Here is a 21223-nt window from a genome sequence, read left to right on the forward strand (position 1 = left end):
AGGTCCCTATGGTAGCTATAGCACTCCAAAAAAAAAGTGAAAAACAAAAGTTAACAAAGGTCATTTAACCCCTTCCCTAATAAAAGTTTGAATCACCCCCCTTAACCCATTTAAAAAAAAAAACTGTGTAAATAAAACATACGTGGTGTCGCTACATGCGTAAATGTCCCAATTATAAAAATATATCATTAATTACAGCGCTTGGTCCATGCCGTATGCGCAAAAAAAATTCCAAAGTCCAAAATAGTGTATTTTTGGTCACTTTTTATATAATGAAAAAATTTATAAAAAGCGATCAAAAAGTCTGAGCAATACAAAAATGGAACCGCTAAAAACTTCAGATCACGGCGCAAAAAATGAGCCCTCATACCGCCCTGTACGCGGAAAATAAAAAAGTTATAAGGGTCAGAAGTTGACCATTTTTTACGTATACATTTTCCTGCATATAGTTATGATTTTTTCCAGAAGTACGACAAAATCAAACCTACATAAGTAGGGTATCATTTTAATCTTATGGACCTATAGAATAAAGATAAGGTGTCATTTTTACCGAAAAATGTACTGTGTAGAAACGGAAGCCCCAAAAATTACAAAATTGTGTTTTTTCTTCAATTTTGTCGCACAATTATTTTATTTTCCATTTTGTCATAGATTTTTGGGTAAAATGACTGATGTCATTACAAAGTAGAATTGGTGGCGCAAAAAAATAAGCCATCATGTGGAGAAAAAATAAGGAGAAAAAATGTAAGTGCAAATACGGAAAATCCCCTGGTCCTTAAGGGTTTAAACATAGCCTCAGCTGTTTATGTGCCTGTATGTCTGTATATTGGCACACATTTCAGAACTTAAAAATCCCATGAAAATCTAAATTTTTTAGCTTTTGCTGAAGCCCAAAAAAACTTCCAAGTAAATGAAAGTGTCCCAAATATACAGGTGAGGCTGAAAAGAACATCAGAAATTTTCAGACCGTTTTTGTTTAAAACGGCAGTGTTTTTTTGAAGGTCAAAATGAGCCATAAACGGTGAGGGTATGTACACACGGGCAAAGACCTAGCTTCCTCTGTGCTGCGGTCACCACAAGGGTAGTTTGTCTTGAAGCTCTCATTGGCTTCAATTATAGGAGCTTCAGAGTGGAGCTCTGTGAAATGAATGGCATGTCCCTTCCTATTCTCACAGTTCACCAGCTCTCATTAAAGTCAAGGGGAGATTTTTTTAAGCAAAACTGTTTTTTTAATATGGAAATCGCCACAGTTCTCATGTCAGAATAAGACAATCAGGTAATGCCCTTATGCATGATTCTTATTTGTGCATTTTTCTCTCTGTAAAAAGAAATTGTTAACAAATAGTACCAACATTAAAGGGGTTATCCAGGGAAAAACTTAATTTTTTTATATATCAACTGGCTCCAGAAAGTTAAACAGATTTGTACATTGCTTCTATTAAAAAATCTTAATCCTTTCAGTACTTGAGCTGCTGAAGTTGAGTTGTTCTTTTCTGTCTAAGTGCTCTCTGATGACACGTGTCTCGGGAACCACCCAGTTTAGAAGCAAATCCCCATAGCAACCCTCTTCTACTCTGTGCGGTTCCCGAGACAAGCAGAGATGTCAGCAGAGAGCACTGATGCCAGACAGAAAACAACAACTCAACTTCAGCAGCTGATAATTATTGAAAGGATTAAGATTTTTTTAATAGAAGTCATTTACAAATCTGTTTAACTTTCTGGAGCCAGTTGATATAAAAAATAAAATAAAATAAAAGTTTTTTCCTGGAATACCCCTTTAATACTACAAGCACTCATAATAACATACTTCTGTATTCTTTTATTGCAGATCTTGATAATTCTTCGTAATCCAAAAGATGCAGCTGTTTCTTATTACCATTTCTCAAACAACAACCCTGTGCTTCCCTCATACAGCTCTTGGGACGCATTTTTCAAGGATTTCATTACTGGAGATGGTAATTTAACAATACATGTATTATGTGTCGATTAAGTATACCAGTCTGTTACTTACCGTGCGCCACAATCTACGCCAGGAAGGAGCTGATGTAGATTCCTGTTATAATTTATGCAAATGTTGTGACTTGAATTATAATAAATGTGTTAGGCTACTGGAGGTCATGCTGTAGATGGTACATGCTCCATTCACTGCTGTAGGAGCGATGAAGATATGCAGTACTCGGGCATCTCCGGCGCTAATATAGAAAAAAATGGCGCGCAAGCCGTCAGCAGCGCATGCTCCTCACTGATAGCCTGCATTTTATTCCCGAGATTGTGGGGGGTCCAAGCGAATGCAACCCCTACGATCAGTTACTTATCCCCTATCCTGTGATTAAGGGATACAATAGTATTAAGCAGACAACCCCTTTTAAAGAAAGAACTTCTATTATCGGAAAAAAAAATAAGCATGCCTTAATCCACAGTAGTGCATTGTTATGTGTGCATAATGTATGTTTACAGGAACATCTTAATACTTTGAGGTGATTTAGGTAAATATTAGTACAGTGACCCCTCGACCTACGATGGCCCCGACATACAATAATTTCAACATGCGATGGCCTTTCAAAGCATTAACAAACGATGCTTTTGTATGTCGGGGCCATCGCATAAACAGCTATCCGACAGCGCAGACTTCTTCAGCTGCCACAGGATAGCCGTTTACGGTGCCCCGTGTGATCCGCTGGCAATCACTTACCTGCCCTCGGGGCTCCAGCGCGTCCTCTTCGGGATCCCCTGCATCGTCGGCGCTCTCCATCGACGTCATCACGTCGCCGCGCACGCTGTCCCGTTATCCAATAGGAGCGGCGTGCGTAGCGATGTGATGGCGGCGACGGAGAGCGCGGATGCCGGGGAAGCAGAGGCCTTGCCGGAGCGTCAGGGACACCCCGGGGACGCAGCGACAGCGATGGTCGGCGACATCCCAGGCAGCGGTGACGAGCGGTGACGGTCCGGAGCGGCGGGGACAGGCGAGTACAACTTCCTCTAACAGTGGTCTACAACCTGCGGACCTCCAGATGTTGCAAAACTACAACACCCAGCATGCCCGGACAGCCAACGGCTGTCCGGGCATGCTGGGTGTTGTAGTTTTGCAACATCTGGAGGTCCGCAGGTTGTAGACCACTGTCCTATACTTTACATTGCATGGATCCCTCAACTAGTGTTGAGCGGCATAGGCCATATTCGAATTCGCGAATATTCGCGAATATATGGACGAATATTCGTCATATATTCGCGAATATTCGCATATTCGTAATATTACCGTTTTATTTTCGCATATGCGAATATTCGTGCATGCGAAAATTAGGATAAGAGAAAATTCGCATATGTCAAAATTAGCATATACAAATCTTCGTATATGCGAAAATTCGCGCCCCAGTCTCACACAGTAGTATTAGAGCCTTCTTTACACCACATAAGCTGGAAGCAGAGAGGGATGATCACTGTTATGTGTACTGTGAAAAAAAAAAAATTTAAAAAAAAGAATATTCGTAATTACGAATATATAGTGCTATATTCGCGAATATTCGCGAATTCGCGAATATGCGATATTCGCGAATAAAATTCGCATTGCGAATATTCGTGAGCAATATACCCTCAACAGACGATGGTTTCAACAAACGATGGCCCATTTGGAACGGATTACCATCGTATGTTGAGGGACCACTGTATCTGTAACAAAATTTTTAAACTTGGACTACAACTAAATTGTTTTGCTTTCCGCAGAATTGTGTAATTTACTGACTAATAGTTTACTCTCTGTTTTAGTCATTTATGGATCGTACTTTGACTATGCTCTTGGCTGGGAAAAATATTTGGATGGTGGAAATGTCCTTTTACTTACATTTGAAGATATGAAAACGGTAAGTAAAGTATTTAGTAAATAGATAACAGACAGTAATGGAAATAAGCTCTGGTGTTTGTAGAAACTACCGTGAGAAGACTACTTCGAGTTGACTTTGCTCCAAGATAATAATAGCCTGCAATAATTTCGGTAATATGCTCCTTAATTTAATCCCGTTCACTAGAGATGAGCGAATTTACAGTAAATTCGATTCGTCATGAACTTCTCGGCTCGGCGGTTGCTGACTTTTCCTGCATAAATTAGTTCAGCCTTCAGGTGCTCCGGTGGGCTGGAAAAGGTGGATACAGTCCTAGGAAAGAGTCTCCTAGGACTGTATCCACCTTTTCCAGCCCACGGGAGCACCTGAAAGCTGAACTAATTTATGCAGGATAAGTCATCAACTGCCGTGCCGAGAAGTCCGTGACGAATCGAATTTACTGTAAGTTCGCTCATCTCTACCTTTCACATTGTGAATTTTAATAGTTTTGCATGCAAGTTTTTGCTGTAAGGCCAATGCAGATGACCATAATTTAGCCAAATTTTGTAAGGTGGTATAACAGGGCACCCCTTGTAGTGCATGTAGTCCTAATTCTACTTCAACTCCAAATATCTCTAACTTTAAATGGAACATACAATGTTTTTTTGGGGGGGATTCCATAGAAATCTAAGAAAAAATGGTGATCTGCTTGATTGCCTTATCTAGAAAAGAGTAAATGCTTTTGTACAGGGCACTCAAAGCGGTCAGTATAACAGCACATGAAAGGCATGCAGCACTTTACTAGGAGCTCTGCTGTGTCCATAAGGCTTAAAGGGGTACTCCGGCCCTGAGACATCTTATCCCCTATCCAAAGGATTACCCCTTTAATTTGTGAAAATAAGGCATTGTGCTGGATCACTTTTTTTTTTTAGTCCAAAGCAGAAAGAGAAGACCTGTCGCAAAACTGCAAACTGGGCCTTTTATTGGTGCTAGTCACAGGCACTACACAATGTACAGAGCTGATCCTTTCGCTGTGGTCATCTGGGTGCCATGGCTCTGCTGAAAAGATGAGTAAAGGGGGTACTAAGTATTTGCACCCTACCAAATAGATATTGATGGTCTATCCAGAGCATACGCCATCAATCACTAAGTCCTAGAAATCCGCATTAAAGGGGTATTCCAGGCAAAACCTTTTTATATATATATATCAACTGGCTCCGGAAAGTTAAACAGATTTGTAAATTACTTCTATTAAAAAATCTTAATCCTTCCAATAGTTATTAGCTTCTGAAGTTTTCTGTCTAACTGCTCAATGATGATGTCACGTCCCGGGAGCTGTGCATGATGGGAGAATATCCCCATAGGAACTGCACAGCTCCCGGGACGTGAGTCATCAGAGAGCAGTTAGACAGAAAGCAACAACTCAACTTCAGAAGCTAATAACTATTGGAAGGATTAAGATTTTTTTAATAGAAGTCATTTACAAATCTGTTTAACTTTCCGGAGCCAGTTGATATATAAAAAAAAGTTTTGGCCTGGAATACCCCCTTTAACCTCTAAGCACACGGCAGGTTTTGGGCCTTGGGAACACAGCCATTTTAAAGGGTTACTCCGGTGGAAAAAACATTTTTTAAATCAACTGGTGCCAGAAAGTTAAACAGATTTGTAGATAACTTCTATTTCAAAATGTTAATTCTTCCAGTACTTATCAGCTGCTGTATGCTCCACAGGAAGTTCTTTTCTTTTAGAATTTATTTTCTGTCTGACCACAGGGCTCTCACCTGACACCGTCCCACACTACAATAGTAAATGAAGTCTGACTCCTGTCCAATTAATAACAAGCTGTTAATAAACAAAAGTACTATACAAATCCTGGTGCCTAGACTGCTGCAGCCAGTCCAAAAAGATACATGTAGTAATCTGCCACCACAAGTGAGGAATAATACAGGCAAGATATACTTGCAGCAGACAGGAAGATCGGACCAGGCGAAGGAGTAATTGCTAGGTGAAAGGCAGACAGGCGACATATGTCCGTCACTATGTCCACGTTTTCCGTCACTTCCAGGCGTCCTATTGTTCTAATCAAGTCTTTATGTAAAAACTTTCTTTTAAAGGGGTACTCCATCACTTGATATGTCTAGGGGCGAATACCCCTTTAAATGTTTTTGGTGTTTGTTTTTCTAATTTTTTATTTCACTGTGTATATATTTTTCAAATAATCCTGACATCTAGCAGTTTTTATTTTGACCACTTAGCTGAAACTTCCTGTTCTCTACAGATCACTTTCTGGCAGTGTCCTCCTTAGGATCGGTTTCCACACAGGTTTTTTTCTGGTGTCTTTTGGACATCTGCCATTGCAGTTTTGGAGCCAAAGTCAGAAGTGAATCCCGTAGGAAGGAGAAGTATAAGTCCTTCCTTTATATTTCCCATTCCTTTTGAATACACTTCTGGATTTGGCTCAAAAACTGCAGTGGCAATATTCCAAAAACTGCCAGAAAAAAACTTGTGTGGAAACCTAGCCTTATTATCACAGGCAGAAGTACAGTGAACTTTGTAGAATAACCACTTACACAGGTTGCATAGCATGCCCAGACACCCCTGCCATTGTATTGAATTCGGTATGGGCCAGCTATGTGTGTCTACCTATAAACACTGTTAAAACAGTTCAGGTAAGATGGCAGCCCCCCATAATAATGCATTAAAATCAAATAAAAAATTACAATCAGAAAGTAGAAACATAAAAAAAAAAAAAAAACATTAAAAAATGTACAAAAAAATTAACACAAAATGCAACAGATGCTTTTCAGCTACATTTTATAAACCTACAGAAGTTGGAAAAGGGCTCATGGCTTATCAATTTGTTTCTTATTCCTTTTTTTTATTTTATATTCTTAAAGGATCTCATTGCGGAACTAAAAAAAATCTGTGACTTCTATGGGTTCAGTCTGACTGATGAGCAACTCCAGAAAGTTCAAGAAAACACAACTTTTCAGTCCATGAAAGATAAATCTAGTGAATCACATGGAAATCTTGGAAATGTTTTTTTCCGAAAAGGTAAGTAGTTTAATGCATTACTTCCAAATTCTTCTTTTTGTATCTTTCTTCTCTAAGGGTATGGTCCCACGTAGTGCTTATGCAGAGTATTTCACGCTGGGCAAAATCTTCTGCGCAGCTGGAAATATACTGCGTATTCTCCGATCTGCCACCTGGTAGCCCTGTGTTTACAGTGAGGTTTGGGGGCAGGGCTGCGCAGCTGCAGCGGGACTGTGACGCACTGCACCGCCCCCAAACCTTGCTGAACACACAGGGCTGCCACCGGGTAGCCACCCTATGTGTATGCTGATTGCAAAATATGCAGCATATTTCCTGCTGCGCAGATCAGGCACTGATGGGACCGTACCCTTAAAGTCACACCACAGCTGCACAGCCTTTAAGTACTGCTGTATATGATCTGTTAGATGTGTTTGGAGAAATTTACCCCTAGTAATTTCACAAAAGGGTGCCCAGATTAAGTAGGATCTAGTCTGAATATACATGTTTAGTAAGGACCTATAGGCTTCAAGCTACTTACATGGCACTTGTACTGTGTATAGACAACCTAATTAGTGACCTATTGTTAGTGTTAATATCTTTGCTGCCAGCTAAGTAAATAAAGTCACCACTGTTATTGACTCTGGTGTGTAATTGTCACATTTATCAGACTAATGGTAAAATACTTGCATAACTGTGCAAAGATACTCTATACAAATTACTTGAGACATCTCATACCCTATCCAAGGATAGGGGATAAGATGTCTGATCGCAGGGGTCCCGCTGCTGGGGACCTCCGCGATCTCTCCTGCCTATCCGCCCTTATATCTCAACCTCATATCCCATACCTCCACTAACTATTCCCTCCGTACCTCTACTATATATTTTTTGTTGAGAGAATATATATATATATATATATATATATATATATAAATATATATATATAAATATATATATATATATATATATATAAATAAATAGTAGTAATATGCAGCACACCGGAATCTAATGCAAAGTGCTTTATTCCATGTAGTACAAAAGCGACGTTTCGCCGGCCTCACGCCAGCATTCTCAAGTGATAATGAGTGATACAAACGGGCATATATACACACCGCCCACCATCAATTAGTGACATCATAAGTGTATTAGCATACATAAGCAAACATCAAATAGACATAATCGTGTTGTGATGATTGATATTCAATGCACGATTATGTCTGTTTGATGTTTGTTTATGTATGCTAATACACTTATGATGTCACTAATTGATGGTGGGCGGTGTGTATATATGCCCGTTTGTATCACTCATTATCACTTGAGAATGCTGGCGTGAGGCCGGCGAAACGTCGCTTTTGTACTACATGGAATAAAGCACTTTGCATTTGATTCCGGTGTGCTGCATATTACTACTATTATTACTAAGGAACCAGAGGACCGTGGCTCCAGCATGCGTGCACCCTGCCTACAGACCTTCATCTTTCTTGATGTGCTGCTTATTTTTGGAATATATATATATATATATATATATATATATATATATATATATATAATATTAGCTGAGTACCCAGCATTGCCCGGTTTTTCCTTCCTAATCCTTGTTGGGGAGGTAAATAAACAAAGGAGGAAGCTTTTGACTTCATATCCCGTCCTCATATATTGTTGTCATATCCCAACCCCTTATCCCGTCCTCCTATCTCACCTCATATCCTGTCCTCATATCCCGACCTCATATCCCGTCCTCATATCTGACCTCACATCCCAACCTCCTATCCCGACCTCCTATCCCATCCCGTAATATGTGTACCAGGTATTGAAATATGTCCAGCCGTACTGAAGTTATGTGGGAACATACATTTCCCATTGATTTACATGGGACTTTAAACAAAAACCCGACCCTCACAAATGGGGGTAGTTAAGGGTTCAATTAACTATCCTATATTTTAAGTGGACATATAGGTAACATGTGACCAAGTATTATCGAAATATCTCCAGCAGTTTTGAAGTTATGCAGTAACATATATTTCCCATAGACCCTGCCCCTGGCAAATGGGGGTGAGTAAGGGTTAAATCACCTATCCTATGTTTGTTGTTGACATATAAGTAACATGTGTGCAAAGTTTTCATGTTAATATCTTTAGCGGTTTGGACATGATACTGGAACATACACACATACATACACACACACAATGAGGGACATTTATCAATGTTTGCTTATGTATTCCTTTTTTAGTACTTTTTTCTTTACTTTTTTTTGCTTATGTGTGACTTATTTATCAACTGGTTTCAGCCTGTTGATAATTTTCTTTCACATAAGCAATTTTTTCTTTTTTTTTACTTTGGTAGTAGCTTTTTCTGCTCCATGTTTGAGCTGGAGTAAATTTAGTCAATTTTTAACCTTGTTCGCCGCGTCTGAAGGGTTAATACAGGGCATCACCGCGATCGGTGATGTCCTGTATTAGCCGCGGGTCCTGGCCGTTGATGGCCGCAGGTATTCGCAGTATAAGACGCACCAACTTTTTCCCCCCCAGAAAAAGTGCGTCTTATACGGCGAAAAATACGGTATATATAGATATACATATATATGTATGTATAAAACATTTGATTTGTTGTATTTTTTACCCCAGGAGAAATTGGGGACTGGAAGAGTCTTTTTACCGAGGAACAGAGCAAAGAGCTGGATGCCAAGTTTGAGAAGCATCTTGCAGGAACAAAATTTGGAGAGAAGATAAACTACCCTAAATATTGTACATATTAAATAAAAGCATTGCTTTAGATTTTCTATTCCTATGATTTGTGAAGGGTTTAATAAAATACATTGGTTTTGCTACATTTATTGTACATTGCATTGCTAGCACTGGGAGGATATTTTTATGAAGTTGTAAAATAGAGACAGGTATCATAAATACAATTTAGAGAATGTGGAAGAAGGCAGAGGCACTCGCCATGCAGGTAAAATACTGTACTTTATTCCAATGAAAGCATAAAATCAGCAGGTGCGTACACGTGGGATGCCAGCAGGAGTTGTGATAGCTATTTCGCGCCGGTAGCGCTTCTTCAGATCGCGCTACCTGCACGAAATAGCTATCACAACTCCTGCTGGCATCCCACATGTATGCACCTGCTGATTTTATGCTTTAGTTGGAATAAAGTACAGTATTTTACCGGCATAGTGAGTGCCTCTGCCTTCTTCCACATTCTTTCCTGATATCATCGGATTGAGCACCACCTTTCTTACATTTATTCCACGGATTACTCCATACCACTGCACCTAGGTACATGGCAACATAGCTGTATATATACACCAGTGCCAGCTATCTCTTTCTTGCAGCGGTATAAATACAATAATACAATTTTCTTCTATGGACGAAGTCCCATTTTAGTTCCTCTCTCTAAAGAGTACCTGTCATCAAACCATATTTTCTAAACTAACTCAGAATATATTCCCTAACTACTCCTAACACCCCTCCTGCCCTTAAAAATAAAAGCAACACACTCTGCTTCATGCTGGGAGCTGTAGTACCTGCATTAATAGACAGATTGCAACAGGTGTCAGGAGTGACACCTGTTGCAATATGCCTGTTTATCATACAGAATATACAATCCTTTTAAAATGCATAGCAAGTATACCATTTATCTATCATACAATATATGCAATCTTTCTAAAGTACATAGCGAATAGACCATTGCATTTGGCTGCCATTGAGCAGGTTGAAATTGCCTGACATACTTTGACTTATTATGATGATGACAACTCAATGGAAATAAGAACTCCTCTCCATAGTGATGCATAATCCACTGCCTGGAGGAGCAGGTAGTAATGTATCTTGTCAGTACCTGACAGCAACCTTCTGTCCTGTGCAGTGACCCTTATTACTTACTTGAGGATAGATCCACAGATAGATAGATAGATGGGTGCTGGATTATTAAACTGATACCTGTTGTGATCTGTCTATTAATGCAGGTACTACAGCTCCCAGCATGTAGCAGAGTGTGCTCAATGTTGGGAGCAGCAGTACCTGCAGTTAAGGACAGATCACAGCGGGTGTCACTCCTGACACCAGCTGTGATCCTCCTGTCTAATGTATTGATGTGGGCGTCACAACCTTCTCTTCTCTTGTCCCCTGTACTGCTGTGTGTGTGTGTATATATATATATATATGTAAGGTATGTGAAAAACAGGCACCCCCTGAAATAAACTAATGCATATTTATTACATGTCCAGCTTCAGCCATCTAGTATAGCTGTCATAGTAGGAAAGTTAAATCCATTGCAATTCTACTAAATCGCCAGTAGATAGCAGCAGAGTGTTTAAAGCCTGAATGACATAGTACTGCAAATAGAAGGGGGGAACTTAAATGATGAACCTTTTTAGTTCCTGGATTAAAAGTTCCTTTCTTTAGTTCCTAGTTTAAGACTGTGTTGCGACTACAGGGAGTTGAACCAGAAGTCCATCCCTGACCGTCATCCAATCCCACGGATACAAGACATGCTGGACAGCCTAGGAGGAAGTTCAATGGTTTTCGGTGCCATACCAAGGGAAAGCCTACCATCAAGGATTTGTGGAAGAATCCAGTCAACCACTGACTACCTTCATCACACCTTGGGGTCTGTATGAGTGGATCAGAATACCTTTTAACCTTACAGTAGCTCTGCGCCAGCTGAATTTCAACTCAGCATTGAAACTTGCCTAATGGGACTGAGGGATAACTAGATGACAACCTGATTCACAGCAGATCACTCCAAGAACATGTGGAGCATGTCCGGTCGGTACTGCAATGGTATCAGAAACATGGGCCCTCATTTACTATTGCAAACCCGACATGTTTTGTCAGGTTGTGCACCAGATTCTGTCGCATTGCGCCAGAAATTCTGTCTGCGCCAGATTTTGCGCCAGAATTTCCGCCAGAATTGAAAAAACCCCGACTAACTCTCTATTTTGCTAAGAAAACCCAAAAAAGGGGCATGGCCGCCTGGGAAAGGGGGCGTGGTCTCTGAAAAGGGGCGTGTTCCCGACATTTTCACAAAAAAACAACATATTTACTAAGGTTTCCACATGAAATGTGGTGGATTTGAGCTGAGAAAAACCAGACAGATCAGAGCATGTGTTAAAAAAAAAAAAAAAAAAAAAAAAAAAAAAAACAAAGTGTATGGAAAGTGGAAAATGTAGGGGGACCTTAGTAAATACCGTGGAAAATAAATTGTAGGGAATTAAAACACACAAAGAAACCTACACAACACTTTTAGTAAATAAGGGCCATGGAGTCAAGTTAACCGTGAGGAAATGTGAATGCTTCTGAAACAAAGTCAGATTCCTGGGCAAGCATGTGTCCAAAGATTGCCATTCCATGGATCCAGCAGACATTGCGTCTGTGCTGGCCTTGAGGAACAACCAGCCAAAGACTGTTGGAGAACTAAGGAAGTTATTAGGATTAATCTCCTACTATCATCTTAGATCCAAAAATTTTCCAGGATTGCAAAACCTCTGTATGAATTGCTATCAGCGGAGAAGACATCAGCCATTACGTCAGTACTGGCTCACCCACATAAGTAGAGGAAGAAGCCATTACCAAAACTAAAAGGTCAACGACCTTCGCATCAGCCTATCTGGACTGACCACCCCTAGGTAGTGCTGAACCAGCTTATTGAGGTCTTAACTCATCCTCCTGTTATGGGCTACTCGGATTACAGGAAATCCTTTGTTCTGCATTGTGATGCCTCGCAAGAAGGACTAGGAGCTGTGCTGTACCAAGAGCAGGAGGGAAAATTAAAAGTAATCGCTTACGGGTCCAGGACTCTCACACCTGCCGAGAAGAACTATCACATGCATTCAAGAAAACTAGAATTCCTCGCAATGAAGTGGGCCATATATGAAAAATTCAGAGGCTATCTATACTACTGTACATCGTTTGCAGTCTATACTGACAACAATCAACTAACTTATGTTCCAACTACGGCTAAACTAAATGCAACAGGCCATCAATGGGTTGCAGAACTAGCTGACTTTAATTTCACTATCAAATATCATCCAGGAATGAATAATACAGATGCGGACGTACTCTCTCGTATGCCACTAAGTGCTGAACAATACATGCAACAGTGTTCCCAAGAAGTCGACCCCAAAGTCATCAATTGCATAACACAAGCCCTTAAAGTATGACAGATAGAAGAAACACCTTGGCTGTGTCCCATAACCTTCCTGAATACCACATCAACAATAGATAGTACCCAAAAGAAGGTAGCCCAAATACCTAAAGAGACCATCAGGGCAGCACAAAAAGAAGACTCAGTGATCGGTCCAGTGTGGAAGTACAAAAACCAAAACAGGTTCCCATCAAAGCAGGAACGACAAAGTGGACCGCTTCATCTCTTCATACTAATGAAGCAATGGACCAAATTATACCTTGACGAAGATGTAATCTTGAGACGGTAAACCCTTACAGGTTATCAATTAGTGTTACCAAAGCTATATCATTCATTGGTGTTCAGAGAATTGCATGAAGAAATAAGTCACCTAGCAGTTGAAAGGACTGTAAATTTGATCAGAAAAAGATTATTTTGGCCACACATGCAGAGAGATACCGAGCAGCACATTAATCACCAATGTACCTGTCTGAAAGACAAACGCCCCAATAAGCCTACCAGAGCTCCATTGAACAATATTATCACCACTTAACCCTTTGAGACCGTCTCCATCGACTTCCTCCATCTGGAAACCTGCAAAGGAGGTTACAAGTACATACTAGTAGTAATAGACCACTTCAGGAGGTTTGCTCATGCCTATGCAGCCACAAACAAGTCAGCCAGGACAGTTGTCGATAAGATTTCAGTAACTTTGTCTTGAAATTTGGATTTCCTACCAGAATTCATCATGACATGGGGAAAGAATTTGAAAGTCAGTTATTCTTGGCCTTAGGAAAACACTGCCACATATCATCCAAAAGATAATGGGGAAACTATAGAAAAAAGAGGGAACAGAAAAAAAGCGCAGCAATGTGCCGTTACTCCTAATAACTGAGAGTAAATTTCCTATCAAGTTCCACATGACCTGTCAGACCAAATTTGTCATTTATCTTGTTACCTGTATCTGTGAAAAACAGTATGTGGACCGGACATCACAGCAGTTTCACATTAGATTAAATCAACATGGATGTAATATCAAAAAGAACTACATGTGCCATAGCCTCTCCAGGCACCTGTCGACAAAACATGGAGGAACCGAAGATAGCATAACCATTTTACCTATAGACCATATCCCCAAAAATTGTGGGAACCGTTTGGAAGCTCTGGCAAAAAAGGAAATGTATTGGATCTACCATCTCCAAACGTTACAACCTCACGGGCTTAATGAAGCGATCGAATTGATTCGTTAAATCTGACAGCGCATGAAACTAAGATAATACTAAATTTCCTGGAGATACGATATCAAAAATATAAATATCAAAAATATAAATAATCATACATAAAAATATGAATGTGTGCAATATAGATATACAGCTTTTTTTCTCTTTTTTCTCCCGGAGTCTCCCCTACTAAGAATGGACAGGTCCCATTCTGTTGCACTAAACATAGTCCGCATTTTTCCTAGCATACCAGTACACCGAGGTTCTGTACGAAGAGAGGGCTATCAGTAACTGTAGTATTGAGTTTATGCACAATCTTATAAATATAATTGCATATTTTATTCAATGTTTTTTTTTATAACATCAAATTGTTTTGTTAAAATCCTTTTTTATTAATTTTCTACTGTTTTAGAACTAAGGATATGTCATTTTAAGAGATTTACTGTTCCGCAACACCTGTGTATGATTTTAGCGGTCTTTTACTCACCAGTATAAATGATGACATCTCCATCTGCATAACCATTGGACCTGACGAAGAAGGGATCACGCCCTTCGAAACGCGTTGTCCCACCCCCCATGTTACAGCCTTTTTCACTATCCTCATTTTATTCTTTTATGTTAAATAAAATCCTTTTGCCTATATATCATTTCCCATCCTGGATTTGATTTGCATCCGACCTTGGATTGATCTACACTTGCGAGGAGAGCGCCTGAACGCATCGGCATTTTCTGCTGCAATGCAGACCAAAGTTCCCAAAAGATAATGGGCAACGCGAAAGATTCAGTCGTACTCTGTTGTCTATGCTTGTCACCATATTCCAAGAAAGACTGGAAGAACTCACTTGCCCAGGTAATACACACCTACAACTGCACCAAAAGTAACGCTACGGGATATTCTAAATTTTTCCTACTGTTCGGGAGATATCTAAGACTACCAATAGACAGTATGTTTAACACCCCAGTAACAGAAAAATATAAGAATCACTCTGAGTATGTAAAAATGTGGACAGATAGGATGACTGAAGCCTATCAGTTGGCTTCAAAGGTAGCTACCCAAGCTGCGCAAAGAACACTACAACAGAAAAATTAATGGAATAGAACTCTCAAATGGCAGTAGAGTCCTTGTAAGAAACCTTACTGAATGAGGAGGACCAGGAAAACTGAGATCGTTCTGGGAAGACACTGTACTTGTGGTCCTGAGAAAAAAATGTGTGGTATCCCGGTACCGTATTTTATACGTTACCTATGTAGAGGTCCCCATAGTCAGAGTCCCTAGGACGTCGGGGTCCCTCTTTTCTAGTCTTCCCCTTGTCACCTCTCATATAGTAGTTCTATCTGATATTTATACAGTTATAAGTATAAAAGTGTATATGTTGAATTGTCTACCTGTTTGTGGTGTAACAGGACCTGCGGGTCATGTGATCAGGTGGAAAACTCTATGGTTTTGCTTTTGGACCTTAGGAGGTCCCAGTGACGTGTTCACCCACCATGCCTTGTAACGGTGAGTGACAGCTGACATGGACCAATCCAAAATGGCCCTGCCCATATAATGGAGCGGCGGCCATTAATCGCTCTCTTGTTCCTGCGCTGCTGATGAGGACGGATCTGCGCAGCTATCTTCCGCAGTGACTAGGCCCAAGCCTTGCGGCAATGGCCATTCATACAAAACTGTGAGTTGTCTCAATCCCTGTTAACTCCGCAAGATCACCGGACCTAAACGGACCCCTAAATCCGGACGGATCTCTGCACAAATCCTAATTCAATTAATCATTGGATAAGTCAATGGTCCGCAGCATCTGTCAATCATTGCTGAGCTGTATAGAGACTGTATTACTAAGACTGTTGCTGTTAATTGGATGTACCACAAGTACTTCAGTAAAGTTTATGCAAGTTCAAGTTCATCCCCATTGTGGACCTTCATTCATTTAAGCACGCACCTATCGTTTCTGGGAAGGGTGGCCATAGGCCGAAGATTTACCTCTGCGTCTTAACCCTCACCCTGGCGTCACGAGTGACAGGGGTTAAATGAACCCCTCATATACCGAAGCAACACCCCCATTGTATTATATCCCCCCAAGGGCTACCACAAATGTGAATATAGCCCAGTGTATGAGGTAAAGCCAGAAACCAGAAAAGGCCAAACCAGAATTCTACATCGCAATTTGTTATTGCCTTGCGATTACTTACCCGTCAACCAAGGTCAGCAGATACCTGACAGACCCTGTGCCAGAAGACGAGGTCAAGGTTCAAACACTCCTCAACCAGTGACACAGATATCGGAGGGAATATCAGAAGGTGAATCGGACCTTGAACAAGAGCAATGGAGATCATTCATCCCTGTAACCCAAACAGATTACACTAGGGAAGACATAGAACTGAATCCGGAAGCAGCGGAATTCTTCCCTCGCCAGTTGGAAACAAGTGAGGAAAAAACGAGGAAGCTACAGTGGAAACTACTGAGGATGAACCTGTGATTCAGCTGGAACACACTACACGTCCATCAGAGAACACAGAAGAAAACTCCTCACCAGAAAAATCCACAGAGAGAGTTGACAGTGACAAAGGCGAGTTTGAAGACGCTTCAGATGCCTTTCTGCTAGACAGGATACAGCCCAGCAGGAACAGGAGACAACCAAATGTTCTGACTTATGAGACTTTGGGTCAACCCAGTAGTTTTGCCAGGAATGCGGCAGTACAGATAATAGACGATGTTGATACACCACCAGTTTGCCCTATTTGGTACCTAAGTTCAGACTATTTTACTGAGGACTCTAAAAGTTGGTAACCGTATTCAGGCCTATAATGCTATTGTTTATTAATGTCTACTTATGTTGAAAATGTTAGATGTTATGTTCTATGGTTACCAAAAGGAAATTTTTTGCAGACATTCCAGGTAAAATACCTGTGATGGAACTAGTTAGTAGGGAAAGTTGGATGACAACCAAAAGTAGAGAATAATAGTTGGTTATGCTGTATTGTGTCAATAACGTACCATGGGTATTCCACCTTGTTAAATGAAAACATTTCCCCTAGTTATAGGACATTACATCTCACATTTTCAACTCTTATCTTCACAATAAAGTACACAACCCTGTGTTAAAGGGGTTTTATTAGTTGGCTAGAGACCACACTATTTCTCCAGGCTTCATAGCGCTAGAGTATAGTGAATGTGGCTGATTGATCACAACTGGCTTGAGAAGGAAGACATGGAAAGAATTTGGAATGCGTAGGGAAGAAGGAAGATGAAGTTTATAAGAGACCTGATTAATCTTTTGTAAAACCTCAAACAGTCCCAGGAAACGAGGGCTCAACTTGTAGCTGGGAATCTTGAAATGGATATATTTGGAGGATAACCAGACCTTATCACCGGGAGAGAAAGATGGAGGAGATCTTCTTTTCTTATGCACCTGAGATTTCATATGGGAAGAGGCTTGAAGCAGAGAATGCTGAGTTGCCAGATGGACGTGAAATCCTGAACAAGTTCATCAATGGCTGACACGCCCGAGGAGACTGGAAGAGGAAGAGGAGGATGAGGATGAAGACCGTAGACAACAAAAAAAATGGAGAAGACTTTGTGGCCTCAGAGTCTCTAGGATTGTAGGAGAATTCCGCCCAGGGTAAAAGATTGACCCAGTCGTCCTGTCGGGCCGAAGAAAAGTGACAAAGAAATTCTCCCAGAACTTGATTTACTCTCTCAACTTGCCCATTGGATTGAGGGTGAAAGGAAGATGAGAAATCCAACTTCATTTTTAGACGAGAGCATAAAGCTCTCCAGAACTTAAAGACAAATTGCACACCACAGTCTGGGACAATGTGAGAAGGGAGGCCATGTATGTGGAAGATATGCTGAAGGAAGTGTTTGGCCAGTTGCGGAGCAGATGGTAAACCGGGCAATGGAATAAAATGAGCCATCTTGGAAAACCGATCGACCACCTCCCAGATGACCATATAGTTATAGGATGGGGGCAGATTGGTGATAAAATCCATAGCGATTTGTGACCAAGGAGTGTCCGGCATAGGAAGAGGCTGTAGAAGGCAGGCAGGTCTCTGCTGAGGAGTCTTGTCTGGAGCACAGGTAGCACAGGAAATTACAAAGTCTGTGACATCTCGTTTGAATCTGGGTCACCAATAATGGCGAGAGATTAATTGAAAAGACTTACACACACCGGAATGGCCAGCTACCAAGGAAGAATGACCCCAGCTCAGCACTCTGTGTCTCAATAGAGGTGGTACGAAGGATCTTCCAGGTGGAGCTTGCTGGAGGACTGCAGGTGCTACAGGAACCAAACAGGTAGAATAATATAATGAGGAGTAGAATCTTACCAACCACATCTGAGGACCTGGAGAGTGCATCGGCTCTAATGTTTTTGTTGGCAGGACGGAAATGAATTAAAAGTTGATCCTGGAGAAATAGAGCGACCATCTTGCCTGGCGAGGATTCAGATGTTGAGCTGACTGAAGATACAAAATGTTCTTGTGATCCGTAAAGATGCTCACCCCAATAGAGTAATTCCTCTCTGCTGGTGAAAAGGTCTTGGAGAAAAAAACATAGGTCATATTCTTGCCTTTGGAGGTTTTCTGAGTTAAAACTGTGCCAGCTCCTACGCAAGATGTGTCTACCTCCAAAAAGAACGGCTTTTCAGGGTCAGGTCTTGAGAGAACAGGTGCTGAAGAGAAGGCAAATTTTAACTGAGTGAAGGCCTCCTCAGCCTCAGGAGACCAGTTCTTGGGGTTGCAGTTCTTTTTGGTGAGGGCTATAATTGGGGCAACCAAGGAAGAAAAGTGTGAAATGAATTGACGGTAGTAATAGGCTAACCCCAAAAATCGTTGAATAGCCCATAGACCAGAAGGACGTGGCCAGTCCAATACCACAGAAAGCTTGGCCGGATCCATCTGTAGACCTTGGTTGGAGACTATGTATCCAAGAAATTGAAGACTTATTCTCTGAAAGAGGCATTTCTCAAACTTGGCATACAGATGATTCTCCCGAAGACGCTGAAGGACCAGACAGACATGATCGTAATATTTTTGATTGTAATATTGTTTAAACCCCGATAGTCAATACAGGGACACAGAGATCCATCCTTTTTTCCTACAAAGAAGAATCCAGCCCCGGCTGGAGAGGTGGACTTCCGGATGAAACCCTTTTGTAGGTTTTCTTGGATGTATTTAGCCATAGCTTGCGTCTCAGGTACTGACAGGGGGGTAAATTCTTCCCCAGGGAGGAGTAGTGCCAGGTTGATTATCAATGGGGCAATCACAGGGATGATGTGGAAGGAAGAGTTTCTGCCTGCTTCTCGCAGAACACATCAGAATAATTTCGATAAGGGAGAGGTAGGCCCGACTTAATAGAAGAAGATGGGGCCGTCTTAGGCTGGGTGCCATATACCTATAGATAACCAGGGTGATAAAAAAAAATACCCTATTTCCCATATATAAAAACTTTTATTCTTTATTATTTCTCAAACAAATTGACCAACAGATAAAAAATGCAGTGTTGTTCTCTCCATATAGCTATCTCTATATGTGAACGGTGCCAGCCTGGCTACCTGACACTAATTATGCAGTCACCGCATGCACCTGCAGTTTGTTGTGCGGGCAGGGGACAATACTATGTTTAAAATCAATTCTCAGCCCCCCTCAACATGTTAAGTTACAAGACGCAGCTTTGTCAAGAGAACAACAGGCACTGAGCTCAGGAACGCCAGACCGGGGTTTTTTTAAAACCTCCCTTGATGACATCACCATCCAGGACATACTGAGAGCGGATTGGCTGCCACGCTATCCATCCAATCCACATGCCATCACTCAGATTGATGTTATAATTCACCATCAGATTGTCAATATTCTGTCTTCCCAGTCTTAGGCTGGGTGGACCCCAAACAGTGTCCATGACAGAAAGTTCTCCAACGAGAAACCTCTCCAGTGTTCCGGTCAAGTTGCAGAGAGCGACGCTGAAGCCAAGGAAGTCCTAGAAGAACTTCAGAGGTACAATGAGGAACACAAAGAACTCTATCTTCTCCTTATGTAACACTCCCACCTGCATGATGAGAGGTTTAGTGCGAAACAGGACCCTTCCATTCAGGTTCTCTCCATTAACTTAAGAAATATATAGAGGCTTGACAAGCCAATACACAGGGAGATGATGCTTTTGGATCAATGAAGCATCAATAAAATTTCCTGCAGAACTGGAATCCAAGAAGGCAGAAGTGGAGAAAGAAGTCTTCATGGAGGTCTAGACTTGAACAGGCATGGTCAAACATGGAGAGGTACTATTATCACCCAAGGACACCTCTCCTACGTGCCCTAGTTGCGAGCGTTTCCCGAATGCTGCGGACAAATTGGACAGTCTTTAAGGAAGTGCTCCGAACTGGCACAGTAGAGACACAAATTCTCCTCATAATGACGAGACCTCTCCTGAGAAGACAATCTAGTCCGATCCACCTGCATAGGCTCCTCCTCTGTTGGCATTGGAGAAGAATGAAGCGGACGCTGGAACACTGGTGCCAGGCAAGGACACCGACGTGTTCGGACAGGTTTTCTTTCATGACGAAGCTCTTCCTGTCTCTCAGAAAATCGGACATCAATTAGAGTAGTCAGGTTGATTGGGTCACTCAGGGAAGTCGGAAGGTCTCGTGCAGCAAGGGCATCTTTGATTCTGCTAGTAAGTCCTTTTTTGAAGGTAGCGCACAAGGCCTCATCATTCCAAGCCAGTTCGGATGTCAGGATGTGGAATTGTGCCGCATAATCCCCCTACAGAAGAGTTCCCTTGACAGAGATTCAACAGAGCTGTCTCAGCCGAGGAAGCCCGCGCCGGTTCTTCAAAGACATTGCAGAATTCTGCAAGGAAGGACTGGAGGTTAGCAGACACTGGATCATTACGATACCAAAGATGAGTAGTCCAGGCCAAAGCTTTGCTAGACAGAAGACTAATGATGAATGCCATTTTAGCACGTTCCATAGGGAACTGGTCAGCCAAGAGTTCCAGATGCATAGAGCACTAAGTGGCAAAACCTCTACACAACTTTGGATCTCCGT

The 21223-nt window shown here is 41.4% G+C and overlaps 1 protein-coding gene across 1 annotated transcript in view; it reads left to right on the forward strand.

Moving 5' to 3' along the window:
• The window catches only part of LOC130360801 (sulfotransferase 6B1-like), a 33011-nt gene extending 23346 nt beyond the window's left edge, over positions 1 to 9665 (forward strand). Inside the window, exons 4-7 of the mRNA XM_056563365.1 lie at positions 1829 to 1955; positions 3763 to 3857; positions 6713 to 6869; positions 9470 to 9665. Of these exons, the coding sequence (XP_056419340.1) occupies positions 1829 to 1955; positions 3763 to 3857; positions 6713 to 6869; positions 9470 to 9600 (510 nt within the window). The 3' untranslated portion in view covers positions 9601 to 9665. The remainder of the gene's footprint in view (positions 1 to 1828; positions 1956 to 3762; positions 3858 to 6712; positions 6870 to 9469) is intronic.
• Positions 9666 to 21223: the final 11558 nt, after the last annotated feature.

The sequence above is a fragment of the Hyla sarda genome, chromosome 3 (genome assembly GCF_029499605.1).
Source record: "Hyla sarda isolate aHylSar1 chromosome 3, aHylSar1.hap1, whole genome shotgun sequence".
Taxonomy (NCBI): domain Eukaryota; kingdom Metazoa; phylum Chordata; class Amphibia; order Anura; family Hylidae; genus Hyla; species Hyla sarda.